The sequence below is a fragment of the Anas platyrhynchos genome, chromosome 7, assembly GCF_047663525.1.
Source record: "Anas platyrhynchos isolate ZD024472 breed Pekin duck chromosome 7, IASCAAS_PekinDuck_T2T, whole genome shotgun sequence".
In the NCBI taxonomy this organism is placed as follows: domain Eukaryota; kingdom Metazoa; phylum Chordata; class Aves; order Anseriformes; family Anatidae; genus Anas; species Anas platyrhynchos.
Window position 1 is genome coordinate 22,700,829 of NC_092593.1, and position 15,915 is coordinate 22,716,743.

Genomic DNA, 15,915 nt, shown 5'->3' on the forward strand with positions numbered 1-15,915 from the left:
TGATTTCTTATTAATTGGCAATATTTCTGAGGATGACCAGAGGACGCTGGGACTTGCCATCTTCCCAGGGTACCTGCCTGAGAAACGGCACCTCCTCCAAAACCTGAAAGTCAGCAGTAGCTTGCAAGAACACCAGATGTGTAAATGAAATATGTTAATTCTTAAAAGTAAAGGTGCATTTTATAAAACGTGGACACAAAAAATCCCCATTCTCTGATAAAATTGGGAAAAGTGGCAGAGTACTGTGGCCAGAGAGAATTTTCCTGTGCCATTTGGAAGTGCAGTATTTACTGACTGACTTAAGTATGGCTTGATGAATATTAATTAGGTGTAAAGTTATCCGTAAAACCTCACCAGACCCATGGGCTGGGTGAATGTATGATAATTAAGTTTAACCTGGAAAAAAAAAAGTGGCATCCTTCAGAAAAAAAATAAAAATCTCAGAGTTGGAACTGAAACGTGGCAACCCCACGCCAATATAGACACAACCTCCAACTCACTTGATCAGGTAAAAAAAAAAAAAAAATCTGAGCTGGTGCTGCATCATTGACAGTAGTCTCCCAGCAGCCTCTCTCAACTGAGACCAAAGGCTGTTTCACTGCATCATTCCCCAGACTTCCTCGTCCAAAAGGGAAACAATATCGTGCAAAGAGAATGCTGCAAACAGCAGGCAGGGAGGACCAGAGCAATGGCACCTTTGTGTAGATGATGAGCAGTGTCAGGGACAACACAAGGGAGAGGCAACTGCTGTAGGGAAACAGCTGCTGAGAACAATGAATGCTGGAAAGATTATCAACCCTTGGCACTGTAGTGGTGTGCTTTGTAAATAAATCTAATAAAATTAAGAGAAAAAAAAATGTTTTGTCTCAATGTCTTATCTTTAACAGCTGATTTTAACCATCTCAAATTGTGAACAAAAGTCAGCTGATCAATAAATATGCAGTAAGACCACTTAGCACTTTGGATCACACAATGTTTCTGATGAGTGATAGATCATTTGAAAATAACATTTGGTTTTGAAATGAAGCTCCTGTATGATACATTCTTAGTACTGTGCTTGCATGCCCTATTCTACTTAAACTCAATAGGAAGTCCCTGGGATTGCTGTGATGATTGGATCAGAATCAATACCAATATTTTGGGTAATGTTTACTGCTTTCTGTACCTGACAAAACCTTGGAGTTTCCTGGGAAAAGAATCATTGTGGTTAATGATTAAGACACGTTTAAGCCTCTTTCTATATATACATACATGGGAAAGCAGTAAGAGCCTAATATTTTCTCTTTAAAAGGAAGTATTACTTTAGAAACCTGTTGACATGCATGGAATAAACACTTTCTGGAAACGTTACTAGTGGGAACGTTAGCAACTTTCACAGCTTCACATTAAGCAGATAGTTTTGTTCCTTTAGAGAACATTTTTCAAAATTTTTGTTGTGAATTAATCCTACAGCATGACTCCATGCTACTGAGATCTTTTGTATTCCTTTAAAGCAGAACTGGGCTTTAATTTTTCTAAGCTAAGCTATCAACTCTCACCACTGTCTGCTCAGTAAATTCTAAATGTGCATGCAAATTTTATGCATACTGAGTATAACATTCTTACTGTAGGTTATACCCAATGTTTTTTTTTTCTGGTAAATTTAGAAGTAGAACAACATTGGGTATAGAATGGAAATTTCACTGTAATCATTACAACTGAGAGAGAACTGCCACAACATAATGCTCAAACACAATCATTTTGGTTTGATTTACAATGCTTTTTCCTATGAGGCTTAAGTTACTCATGAGCACCTTAATTCTTTTTGCTGGTACTGATGCTCTCATACTAAAAGTAACTTGCTTTTAATTGATCTTGATAAGACAATATTAATATTTTTATTCAATATATCAAGAAAACCTGAGTGCAAGATATCAAGTGAAAACCCAAAGAAATGTCATTATCATTAAATAGCTTTTCAAGTGCAATTAACTTACCAATACTTATGCCATTCTGTTACCCTCCATTATCTGCTAGGATGAAAAAAAGACTACACTTTTCTGGAGAGGGGAGTGGAGAAATATTGCTTTTTTATTGTTCCTACATTGTTTTTATCTCTAAATATAAACTTCATAGGATATTATTCAAGAACTTGAAGTTTAAATAAAAAAAAAAAAAAAGGAGGAGGGGATTATTTTTAAGTTTCCTTTAGATTAAAAATAACTACAGGAAGATTTATTTTCCAGAGAGATTTTGTCAAATCTGATTTGTCTTCAACCACTGTTGATCCTAACCTTCAGAGCAGGCTTCCTCAACTTACTTAAAGCTATTACACTATTTGTAACTTAATGAACAGGCATAAATATACAAAATGAAAAGTTCACAAAGATTTCTAAAAGGCAAAAAAGGTGAAGCTTTCTTATTGTCATGTGAAACAATGAAACCTATCAAACATGTTTATATGTATGATAATAAAAGATTCACCAATCCAACAAACTATTAACTGTACAGTCACTTAAACACAACTAAAAAGCCATAGGTGACTCACTGGCAGCAACAAGTACGATTACTCCTAGGCTAAAAATCTCCCTTGAAGCTCTTCTGACACCTACTGCAACGTCTGATGGCTCACAAGACAAAAAATCATTTGTGGAGAAGACTTGTGAAGACTGGACTGTACAGAAAATAAAAGGCGTTTAAGTCCTAAAATAGAATTTTTTCATCTACAGATTTCAGCGCCTGCTGCCTCCATTTTCCCACAAAGAAATGGAGTGGTTAAATGAATGGACCACAGTGACAGGTGGGTCACCAACATCACAGCACAGCCTCCCTGGTTCTCACATGTGCAGTAACGTGCTGTTAGACGTGCCCAACCCATGGTGCACACATGTAACCACTGGTACAACCAGGCAACAAAGAGAACTTGGTCAGAGTCAGGAACTAGTTCTCTGATTTGTAAGGGCACAACAGTGCACAGAGGGAGTCAGCATATGGGGCACTGACTGCATACTGCATTTGTAATGTGACATCTGCATACAGTGCACTGCACATACTGCAAAGAATTTAGGACATTACGTGCTTGACAGTTGTTCAAAGGAGTATAAATTGCCCTGCACAGTAGCTGTTAAAAATAAAATGCTTTATACTGGGAAATCTTTTCAAATAAAGTTTCATTTTAATACACCAGACTAAAATCTGTAAACTTTTTTATGGGAATGTGTTCAATGTTGTGCTATTTTCAAAACAGCATTGTGTTGCTAATGAAAAAAAATTAACTGCTCTACATAGGCAACTCCCCTTAATGTCTCTTAACCATGACTACATAAATAAATGATAGAAGAATAGTTTAATTACTATATTGCAGCATTTCCCCATCTATAAGGATTTAGTTCTCTTCGGGTGATGCCTGATCTGCCATTAAAATGCTTTGTGAATTAACAGTGGGAGAGAACAGATGATAAAAACTCATTGTAAAATAATATTCCCACTAAAATTATGTATCATACCATGGATTTTTCATTTTAATAGGACTCAGTGAAACAGAATAACTTTAAAGATTCCATCCAGCTGGTACCCTAACTGTTTTAAAATGTATGTAATACATACAAACAAATACTTGTGCATACCTAGTTTGTGTGTTTAGGTATTGCCTGAAATAACAGAAATTTCTGGGCCACTAGTAGATCAGACCAACAACTTTTCTATTATTACATTCTGGTTTTCTAGAATATAATTTCTTCCTTGGCACAACTGCAGCAGTAAGTGGGGCAGACCGTGATTTATTACTGAAACTGTTAGACTCCATTTACTCAAGTTATAAAAGAAAAAAAAAGCTTGATGCTCTTCCTAGCACCTATGAAAACAGGACGAACTACACTAAACTCAGCAAAGCATAAAAGAGGGAAAAGGAAGAGGAAAAGTGGGACAGAATGTTTATTGCTGTCAGTTCTTTTGGTGTTTGAATAATTCATAAATGTTTTGATGAAAACAATTATGAGATTAAATGACAATATGAGGCTATTGTGTGTTATTTTGAAAACCTATTTCTAAAGCATCCATAGTATCTACAGCTGGAGGACTTTTTATGTTTACTGATGAGGCACAGGAAAAAAGTTGTTTCTCAAAGCACAAAGGTTTATAAATATGGATTTCAAAAGCACACAAAAGAAGAGGCCAACCAAAGGACTAACTTGAAGATAGGCTTCTATCACTTTCTAAGAGCAGTAGAGCAAAAAGACACTCCAGTAGAACCTGTGGATGACAGAAAAGAAATGCATCCTTTTGAAAGAGAAGGAATGGGGGAAAGGAGGATCAAGCAGTGTATGCTATGTACACATATACATAACTTAATTTTCAACCAATTGCATTATAATTTGACATTTTTGCTTCAAGTCTGATAGCACCCAGAAGCTTCAGCCTGGGCAGACCCTAAGAACAGCACAGTACAATACAGGTTCTTGCTCAGGAGCTCTGACTGAGGATGGTCTGAGAGATGGGGCACAACTTTCCAGTTCTTTGTCTAGGCTATTTTTAAGAGACCCTAGGCTGATGTACTGAACAAACCTGTGAGACAACACAGGGAAGAAAATACTCTCCCTAATGGAGAAGCAAGTAAAGCACGGAGAACAGAAAAGCTGTGAGCTACGTCATATGTGAAGCCAAGAAGTGAACCCAGACCTGAGCTCCATGATGGTGCCTCACCACAAACCCAAGTGCCTTCGCTGTACACCAGGTTACAATAGATCTTTGTGGCTCAGCAGAAGCTACAGTCAGAGGTGAAGGACATGGCATAAAATGAACATGAGTTACATGCACTGAATGCAGGCAGCTCTTGGACAAGCTACCAAAAAGTTCACACTGCTACCAAAGCAGAGAATATTCCTCTGAGAAGTACTGAACTTACACGAGCGGGAGAAAGTCTGCAGCAAGCTGAATTGCCAAAGATAAATTAGACACTCTAGCCAAAAGAAAACAGAGCTGACAACAACAACAGATGGGAAGAGGAGGGAAGGAGAACAGGAACACAGCAAGAAGACATGAACCATAAGGAAAAAAGCATTCTAGTCTGTGGGAAGGCCTAGGTAACCAGTTAATTACTCATTAAGGTTAGTAGCTATTTATTATTATTCTAAATACTTAAGCGAAGACATCTCGGTAGTGCCCAGCTGCAGTTACCTAAGACAGCACGCAGGACAGCTCTGTTATTTACTGGTAGTTGAACATTCCACTTTACTGACAAAGTAATAGAGTATATTATTCAGTACAAAATTTTATATAGAAAAATAAACTTATTTTACATGGAATGTCATTTAAATAGAGGTCCAATTGTTTTATTTCAGAGCATAAAAGCAAGCTCCAAAATTTATCAGCATGCTCCTTTCCCTGGGGCAAGCTCTAGCTCATACGATGTTTCCAGCCAACAGGATGACAGCTTTAGTTTCAGTAGAATTTAAGCCTTCATAAAAGAAATATTTGGCTCTTCACAAGGAAGAAAAAAAAGCCCAGCATATCAGCTGGCATACCTGCTATGTTAGCCTATTAAAATAGCTTTAAGCATGAACCGTTTCCTCCATCTAAAAGAAGCTTTAGATACCTTAGTGGCCAATTTTTGAAACACTCACCTGAATTTTGTGCCTATGGAAGTGTGACGGCCTAAGCCTCCGGGAGAAAGCAGAGTCCTTCCCCGAGAGCTTCAGCCTGCCACAGAGGAAGAAGCACTCTTTCATCATTTCACACAGAATAGACAAAACTGATTAAAATGGGCCAGGCTGAAACAAGCATAGCCCACAGATATGTTTGGTCAGGTTTTGGAGCAACACTACTTAGCCCAGCTAAGCTTTAAGGTTGTGCGTATGCATGCGTGTGTATATACACACAGACAGTTATGCGGACATAGATTCCCACGTTTCTCAGCTGGGGACCAAGAAATTTTGTGTAAATATCCTAGAAAGGTTCCTAGAAACTGGATTTACCCCTTGCTACTGCCAATCAATGCCTGGTGCAGAGCTGCAAATTGGGTAAAAAACATACAGTGATAGAAGGATGTGCAAAGTTTAGTGTTGAAAAAGGTCTTTGTATTTTTTTTCCTACCAAGTGACATAATGTCAGAATACTGTTACTAAGGGTGAAGGGATGCAGTCAGCTACTGCTTTGCTGGCTTCCCTCTCTCAGACAACTTAGAGATCATCTCTGGATTCAGGATAAGGTATGACCAAATTTTGCTTCATTGATAATTAAAAATAAATAAATAACGTAATTCAACTATTGACAATGAAAGTGGTTTCAAACATTTCTCTTTTTCCCATTTCTCTCCTGTGTCCCAGCGTGTACAACTAGGCTCCCTAACAGAATGCAGGCACGCAGTTTTGACCTCTGAAGTCAAGAAGCCTTTTGCAGATGTTGAATTTTAGATGGGTAAGTAATCCCAGGGCAATCAGTGCATATTCTGGAAGAGAACTGCATACGTGTCCCAAAAGAGCCCACTGAAAATGGACAGCATTCAGCTATCAAAGCAACTGTCCTCTGAAATTAAAAAGGTTCATTTGCAGCATTATACTCTAAGAGCCCACCAATTAGGACTCCTTTTAAAATATTAGTGGCTAGTTTCTTAATGCAATTTCATAATTTAGGAAGAGAGGGAAAAATGTATCAATTTCTTGCACAATACATGCCGTTGGTTGACTAAAATAAGGATTACTAATTTTTGACATTTATTTTGCCTTAAGAATTCTCTCTTGGTGCCATATAATCTTTAATGTGCCCTAGCCCCCAAACATAAAAAAAAAAACAAAAAACATGACTCATAATCACAGCTAACATTATTACCTTTTTTAATCCTGCTGCAGAACCTTATTTCAATTCATTCTCAGTATCACAACAATAGAATTTGCAGGAAGGGAAACCATGGTAACCAACTAAACGTGCTACAGCAGATATCTGCTCAAAAGAACATGCAGTACCATCACACTTCAACGCCTACCGCTAGCACAATCTCTACCCATTTCCTCTTTATCCTCATCCTAATTATTAAACAAGCTCTCAACCACAAAAGGCTACATTGCAAACCATGTCGTATTGTTACTGTCATTTGCTATATGTCCTAGCATTAAGCACTGTACTACTGTTTTGCCACATTTAAAAGCAGATCTAATACCTCCAGGAGTTAATTAGGAATTTTCAGTTTTCATTCATTTGGAACATCTAATTAACAATAAAATGTATTTTGTATGTTTTATAGTCACAGAGATGTCCTGATATATATGGACACACGTGTATATCTAAAATAATCTTATGATAGTCTTTTTTTTTTTTAAACCTCAGGGATGCAAAATTTTTTCATTAGCATTCTCTGATTAATTAAATAGTAAACATTGGTGATTTCTGTTGTGCTTTTTTTTTTTTTAATAAGCTGCAAACAAATGCATTCATGATTAAGTATATGCATTAAAAATAGGGTGCCAATCTGATGCTCTCATTTGTGTTTATGTTTCACTCTGTTTCACCTGGTGTCTTAACTGATACAATTTCACTGGCCTTCTTAGGTTCTAAGCATCCATTTTATCTGAAGGACAGCTTTGAATATTTAACCAAACTCATACATTAACAAAAAAAAAAAAAAATTCGTTTTCCATAACAACATACATCTACCTCCATTGCAAATTTTGAAAATTTTGTTTTCTGAAAACAAAACCTCTTTTGTTTCAAATTTTGATTTAAAAGGTACTCTACCTTAAAATCATGAAGCAAACTAACTGCACAATAATGGTCAAAAGTGGACAAAAATAGCTTATCAGATGATCAAAATGCAGCTTCTTATGTAAAAGGCAAGCAGATTTTATAGTAACTCACAGGCAACATAACTGAGAAGTTTTTTGGGGGTGAGAATCACTTGCTCTACCTTATTAAAGAAAAATAAATATTCAACATCTGAATTTTGAATTCAGTTAACCATTCCACAGCATTGCACTAAGAACATCCGACTGACTTTGTTAAGCCTGTAAAACCTATTATTTGTCCTGTCCTACATGAGATCATTTAATCTGTGCTAGGCTATGTATGTAGCTATTGCAGCTCAGGAACAAGTCCTTTAGATTTACTAACGTTAGTTCTATAAAAGCATCAGAGCCTAATGCTCCATAGTGGTCCAAAAAATCATTTGGAAAGGCTTAGAGGACAAAGAAAGAAATCTTCATAGTCCACCCTGAACAGGATGTGCAGTTCTGGTCCCCTCACCTCCAAAAGATCATCACAGAGTAAGGGAAAGGCACACAGAAAGATGAGAGAGATGATGAGAGGTATGGAACAGCCTCACTACAAAACCTGAACATATAGCCTAGGGCACACTGACCTATCAAGAGAAGAATAATGGGGACGTGACTGGCATGGAAAAAGTAAATGGGGATCAATTGTTCACTGTTTCTTGTAATACAGAAACTAGGGAGCGTCAAATGAAATTATGAGATGGAATCCACAAAAAAGGATGCTTTTCCCCATCAAGCATAGTTAAGGCATAGTTAAGGCTACAGATGCAGACAGCAAAATCTATGAGAGTTCAAAAATGCATTCAGAATGCTACTATATGAAAAAAAATTCTCTCCATCAAGACCCTGAAAGAACAGCAAATATAACAGTTCTGCTCAGAAGTCTCTGAACAGCAAATCTTCAGAGATTGAGAGGGCACAGCACACCAGATAACTACTACTATATATTCATCTTGTTTGCATGCTTTTCTTTCAACATCTGCTCTTAAAAGGTATTGGAGAGCAGATACTGGACTGGACTATATACTGTATCCAGCCCCATGTATTCATAGTCACAGAACTTGCTGATACAGGTACAAAGGTGTATAACTGGGTATAAACTCTTTGCAAACAATTAACCAGATCTCTTCTCAGATCTGCTCCATTTATGATGACTTAAGGTATCCCTTAGAATGAGCTAAAGAAGTGAAATGCAGAGCTGCGCTAGGAGCGGGATGGCACCTCAGAGAGCTTCATGCACCAACTGCAGTTGGATTCTGTGCTCTTTGGCTGTAGCTGAGCACTGCAGCTTCATGTGATTGTCCAATCTGTTCCAGATTTCACAAAAACATGTTTTCATGTCTGTGAATTCTGTCTGCCTACAAAGGAGTTATGATTCGTGGTGTTAACAGTTTATTCCCTATCTTCTAGAAAGACTAAAGCTATTTAACAAGTGGAAAACTTCAGTGCAGAGCAAAGACAATCCAAGTACTTCTGGAAGATGCCCACTGTAAGTACAGTCTAGAAGGGAGCAAGCAATTAGGATAGCGACAAAACGAGAGAAAGTGGGTGTTTTTCCCCTAATATATAGCCCTCTATGAGATGATCTTGTATCATCTCATATATGATGATGTTCTCAGTTCAGAACAAGATCAACAACCACTTTTCAAAAATGAGTTACGATTCATTAATCTCTTATCAATTTGCAGCATAGAGAATGATGCACTCAAAAATATGTTCGGATAGTCATAATAAGGAGTTCTGCCTCTATCTCTTGGTGTAGCTTGCTTTATAGCCAAGACTTTATTTGGTGTTTTTTCTAACTTCCAATTAAACTATTTCAGTAACTTTATATAGCAGATACCTGACATTGAAGTAGATTAGATATGATGTGTTACAAAATAAGTAAATCAATCAAAGAACAAACACCAAGATATTTTTGACAGCGTCAAAACCACATTCATTGGGAATATTGGTATATTCTGAGTATCTAATTCCAGGGAGAGGAAAAACGGAACCTCAGCAAAAACTCGGCCTTCAGCCAAAGGGAATGCAGACTCATGCCATACTTCCCAGCAAAGAAAAAAGAAATCTCTCTACTGCAGTTCACAGAGATCTTCCACCTGAAGTATGAAAGCAAAGAAAGACCCTCACTCATAGATGTTAAAGGCCAACAGCAAGACAACAGAGCATTACTTGCCAGGAAAAGGAAAGCAGCATTCTAGAACACAACCCTTAATAAACGTGTAATCAAGCTCAAGTAATCATGCCTGTGCTCCAATATAATGAAATGGCTACAGTGTATTGCAGGTTCAGTTTGCCAAATGCTGCACTTCTTCAGAGTAAGTAAATGACAACACCTTTGCTATCATTTCAAACTGTTTCCCAAACTGATCACCAACAGCTATACATTCTCTATTATATTGGCTGTAAAAAGAGTTTTTATGGCTTTCAAAAGGGTTTTCCAGTTTGGAAAAGATACCATCAAACCTAGAAAAGACCCGTCTTTTGTCTTGCTGGACTGGAGGAGCATTTGTAAAACAAACTACACTAGTGCATCCTGTGAGATGCTCAGCAGCTTCATCAGTCACAGGCCCAGGCCCTGTGCATTCTGCATCATCAGGAGCAAACAGCAGGAGTTCTTTGTCTCCAAGATCAGAGTTAAGACAACTGTTCTCTTTTAAGTTGTGAATGAATGTTGTAAGAGCAGAAGTAGAGGTAGTATTAGACCCTAATAAGCAATACCAGTTCATTCACATTGCTAATGCAAATCAGTATGAATGTTAATAATGTTTCTATTTGGAATCTTAATACTACAGAAACAAGTATCTTGGTACAGCATACATTTTCTTTTTTCTGAGAAAGAAAACTAACTTATGTTAACTTAGTGTTCCAGGATATTTTTATTTTAATCATAATCTTTTTTTACCTACATAGAACTTTCAATAACTGTATATTTCTCTTTCATTGTTTTCCTGTACTACTACAACTCAAAACAGAAAAAAACCACCATTTCCCATCTGACAGCTCAGACCAAAATTAAAAGTAATTAAACTATTTAAAATTTACATGTTTTAAATATGTGAATATTTATTATCTGATACTATCTGATCTACTTGCTAGAGTTTTACAGAACGAGGAAACAGATCTGCAAACACTGCTCGTTAGGAGGGGTTCAGACAAAGAATCAACTGATTTATTGGCCACTCTGTAGAGGGACTAGAAAGAACTAATTGCTCTTCAGCAACAGCTAGCTAGCAAGTAACCCACAGAGCTGACCAGTCATGGGATCTCATAGGATTCCTTCTATTTCTCAACTGCCTGCTCCCTCAGTGTCTACACATGGGGTCTCATCATGGAAAAAAGCCAAATGAAGGACAACCAGCAAAAGCACAACTGCTATTATCTTGGCAGTGCAAACAATAAGGAATGTTAGCACTTCAGAAATGGCTAAAGCACTTCAGAAGGCTAAAGATACCAAATCTTTAATAAGGGTTAAAAAAGGTTCAAGTTCATTAAATGCTTACCATGATTAAAAAAATATATTAAAAAAACATAAGGAAGTTTAAGCATTAAGGTCAACACAACAGTATAATCTTTTTTAATATTTTATAAATTTCAAAATGAAATATTAATTACCAACCTTAATGCCAAAGTGTAGGTTCCAGGTTGCCGTTGGCTTTCACGAATGAGATAGCTTCCCTCTGCAACACTTAACAACTGGTCAGCTTCCTCCCTTGAGATCATGCCATGGAATCTGAGGAACAAAGACATTTTGAAACACACACCTTTTCACTTTCAAATCACCTTTTCCTCTTTTTCCGAAAAAAGACCAACTATGGTATTTAAAAAAGAAAAACAAATGTAAAATGATTGTTTTGCAGGAACCTATACCTTAAATCAGCCTCCCTTCTCCCCATATTTGAAGTCACTTTAAATTGTTTAGGAAGGCTTCTCTTCATCTAAGAAACAAGTACATTGCTTTTACAATCTGCAACCATCAAATTCATATGTAAAAAGAAGTCCATTTTCTCCTCTTGGCTTCACATGCTTTGTGCCAGAGGCATGCAATCCAACACTTTGCAGCGTTCAGGGATATTATGGCAACTTGCTAAAATGTTAGGGATTGCACAGAATCTTAGCGATTACTGGTGTAAGAAGCTAGCAATGCCACATTATCTTCTACCAGAATATACACATCAGATCTGTTTTTTTCCCCACACTAAACCTAACCATATTTGCTGCAGCATTCTGAAGACAAATATACACGTAAATGTTATATATGTATTACATCTGTGTTTCAAATATTGTTGTTTTTTTTTTCTGTACACATACATCTTTTGCAAAAGTCAATTGGAGACAACCACCTAAAAAACAGAAACGCATCGTTTTCTCACTTAAGGTATCACTCAATAATATTTATAGCCATCAGAAAATGCCCCTGCAATTTTAGGTAGACAAAAATGCTGCAATAATAACCTGATGCTCACACAAGATACAGTGCAAGGAAATGGAGCCAAGTCCCTTGTTGCAAATGCATGAGGAGTAGCCTGGCAGAAACAACAGGGCTGAGGTGCAAACGCAGTTCTGCATTGCAGGACTGACTTTTCATGGTTTGCCCACCAAAAGGCAACTCCTGACCTTGCCATGGTCCCACACAGAGACAGCTGAGCAGCTACCAGAGCAAAGTACTGCGAAGCCACCTGCTGCGAGGGAAAGCTGCCTGTGAAAGGGAGCACTGGCGTGTCAGGCCCATGTCCCTCTTTGCAAAACAGGCTTAAGGAGCAATGTGCCCACAGCAAACACTTTCAACCTTTTCTGTAAATATTATCAACCAACATCTGGGGATAAACCACATTGAGATGTATGTTACTTACTCTCTTCCATAATATTTGGGTCTGTTCTCTACCTAGAAAAAACAAACGGAAATTGTAATGTTTCACATTGACACAGAAAGCACACTGTAACACAGAATTAGAACTAGAAAGTGAAGTACAGATCAAAATCATTTTCCACCATAGCATTTTCCATGGGAGTGGAACAGAAGGAGAGCTAAGGCTGAGCTTCGGGAGAACACCGCACTTCTGGGCGGGTTAAAAAGAGGTGAGAAAGAACGAACAGCTTGGGTTACATGGGTAGTGAGCATTGTTTGTGCAAGCTGTCAAGAAATTAAATGAAAGATTCATTTCACATAAATGTACTGCATTAAGTGCATTTACACAGTGAAACATCTACAAAACTCTTAAATGTACAGGGTATCGCCCATCATAAAGCTGTTGCTGTCTCTGCTGCGAGAAATTCAACCGCTATCGTATTCCATCAGAGTGAGGGCACGAGGCAGATTAAGGGATCATTAGCAAGTGCCTAATTATGTAGTACTAGACTTCACTGAAATGTGTGATCTGCAGTATCACCTAAAAGACCTCCACAGCATGTATGCATATGTCACGCTATGTAACAGAAGACGGTCCATGCTCCAGAGATCATACAGTGTCAGGGTGTCAGGAGACAATGTGCCTGCTATGTATTTCAGATGAAGTAATTTATTTGAAATTGTCCAGGAAGATTTCTGACACGCGTGGAACTACAGACAGAGCTCCCACAAATCAGCACAATGATCTAAACCACCAGATTATCCTTCTTTGCTAAATTTATAGGCTGAAAAATTGGGGGGAATAAAATTTGACAATTACACAACCTGAACTACAAGAGTCTAAAATGACCCAGCTATAATAAAATACAAAATACTTCCAGTAAACTGCCACTTCAGTTCCCTTTTTACATCTTTTCAAAAGATGTCTATTAAAATCAGCACTTCCCTCCAGTTATCTCAGTAGAGTATAAATAAAGATTTCAGATGTCCAAAACGTCAAAAAATATTACCCGATCTACGGTCTAATGACAACTCTTCCATACTCCCAGCAAACAAAAAGTTGTTTTGATGGTTCATCATTTTTGAAAAAACATTCAATCACTGGAAAGATTAATCATATTCTAAAATATTTCCCTTTCCCACATGAAAACAAACAAGAGTTAACCAATGGGAACTATTTTCAAAGGTCCTAAGGAGACTAGATCATTTCAAAAAAAGAAAAAAAACCCTCTTACATATTTCTGTTAAAATCAGACTAGTTAATTAACAGCAAGAAAACAATATGAAAACAGAAAAAGTGAAAGTATTATTATTATGATATAAACTTGCAACAGTTCCTATCTTTGCACAGCTACCTTTAAAACTCTCAAGAAAAGACATTATTTTTAAAAAACTGCCTGAGACTTGTGTTATGAATAAGATTTTGTTGTCTGTCTGTTGTGATTTTATATTTATCTCAGCAATACAGTGAATGTATATGATAGAACCAGAAAATAGGCAAAATCATACATTTCAGCAGTGGATTAGTAATGTGACAAGTCCCCCTCAGAATACCTGCAAATCACACGACAAATTGTAGCACTGCCCTCTGTGCAAATGACTTGAAAATGTGAATTGGCAGAAGACTGGGGCAAAGCAGCAGAGCAAAACTCCAATGGGCTCAGAGGCGATTTTAGCTTGGTTTGCAGTCCTTCTTGGTGGATGATGAGTTAAAGAGCAAAATAACTGCTTTTGTTAACATCGACTCTCTCCTGATCAGTTCTACAAACTGTGCAAAAATGTCTGTATAAATGTTGATGTGCAACATGGTTAGTTTGTATAAACCCCAGTGCAACAGGAACCCATTTCAGACTGTGGCTAAACAGAATTCACTTAGTTTTATAGCCTGGTTTTCTGTATTTTATTTTTCCATAACTTTTTTTACTTTTCATAATATTAGCTTTTTGTCACCTAGATTGAATGTATGCATTTAGATTCGAAGGCAACTCCATCTGAACTCAGCAGGGGCCTTCTCATTCACTCAGCACTAGCTGGGCTACACATGTAGTGCCGTCCACATGACCTTACAAAAACAGAGATCCTGTAGGCCAGATTTATCATGTAAGACAGTAAACACTGTGCTTCAGCTTTCTACAACACTTCCTATGAGTATCATTACACCAGCTTTACTCATACCAACTTAGGCATGAAAGAAAGTGCGCCATTTGCTCTTAGTTAACACTGCAACGTTCCTGATTTTTCACGTCTGTTTGGACTTCCTGCCACATCGTATTTCTGTAAATTACAGCTGCAGGTACCTGCATATCTTCCAGTTACACGTGAACACCAAAAACCAAAAGAAGCCAGCGCTGAAGCTTTGTTAGCTCCTGACTTTCACACTGGGTCAGCCTCAAGCTCAGGATTCAAAACCAAAACAGTCAGCTGGACTGGAACTAAAACCCACCTTAGGAAGGAAATATGTTCTGACAAAAAACAAACAAATAAACAAAAACAAACAAACAAAAAAAACCCACAAAGAAGTAGCAAGAAAGCGGTCATTTTAATTAAAGCTGTTAGCTGAAAATACAGCCCAATGTCCTCTGCAGTTTGTCTGATTTGGCAGTGCTTTTGGACCAAAGTGTTGTTGAGCATGAGTAAAAGCAGCCTTAGCTACTTCATTTACTTTGTGTGCAGCAAAGACTGGCTGAATGCTATGTCCTTGGACTTCTCAGAAATCTTTATTTATGGGAAAACAGTCCTATTGCTGTTTGTTTACCCTATGTTTGGCACAGTTTTAATATTGCTTCTTACTTAGAAGAAAAAAAAAAGCCCTTATTCACAGGGCCTCACAGAGTTATTGGAAATTTCATCTGCATGTCAGATGGGAAGTAGCTGCATTAATTGTGAGATACTGGCTTTCAATTTGTTATTTGTGTTGTACATGCACTGAGGCCACAGAGAAGTTTCAGACCTCACTGTGATACCTGCAAGAAACACAAAGGTGAATGAAGTTATCCACCATTGCTTTATTTCTGATTTTTTTTTTCCCTCACCAACTGAGGTAAAGCCAATAAAACCAAGTGAATAAACAGACAAATGGGTGAGACTTGGCAAGCACCTTACAGTAACCATTCCTTTGGAAAAGAGTCTCCTTACCATGAAGGCTGGGACGCTGTTCTGGATGAATGTGACATAGATTAAGCCATCTCTGCAAACAGCTCTAACAACGATGTGCATTATATATGTCCAAGCTCTGCCATGCTTCTTGACCGTTCACAGAGGCCATTTTCTCGGGCTATGCAGAGATGCCGTTTAACAGCTTGTTAACTGCTTGCACTGGATCAT

The 15,915-nt window shown here is 37.6% G+C and overlaps 1 protein-coding gene and 1 long non-coding RNA gene across 6 annotated transcripts in view; one reads left to right on the plus strand and one right to left on the minus strand.

The window, feature by feature from the left end:
* Positions 1–15,915, minus strand: part of CHN1 (chimerin 1) — a 95,914-nt gene that overhangs the window by 53,544 nt on the left and 26,455 nt on the right. For 2 of the 5 annotated variants that reach the window (XM_072040968.1, XM_072040967.1), the window contains exons 4-5: positions 12,596–12,623; positions 11,362–11,475 (exon numbers count right to left, since the gene is read on the minus strand). In XM_072040968.1, coding sequence (XP_071897069.1) covers positions 11,362–11,475; positions 12,596–12,623 — 142 coding nt within the window. Of the gene's footprint in view, positions 1–5,600; positions 5,677–11,361; positions 11,476–12,595; positions 12,628–15,915 lie in introns of those variants that run through there. The other 3 variants (XM_072040969.1, XM_005019697.4, XM_072040970.1) reach the window with 3 other exon arrangements.
* LOC119717518 (uncharacterized) lies at positions 4,801–10,453 on the plus strand. The gene is made up of 4 exons (XR_005267211.2): positions 4,801–5,084; positions 6,303–6,393; positions 9,150–9,228; positions 9,719–10,453. It is a non-coding gene; the product is annotated as an uncharacterized lncRNA (long non-coding RNA).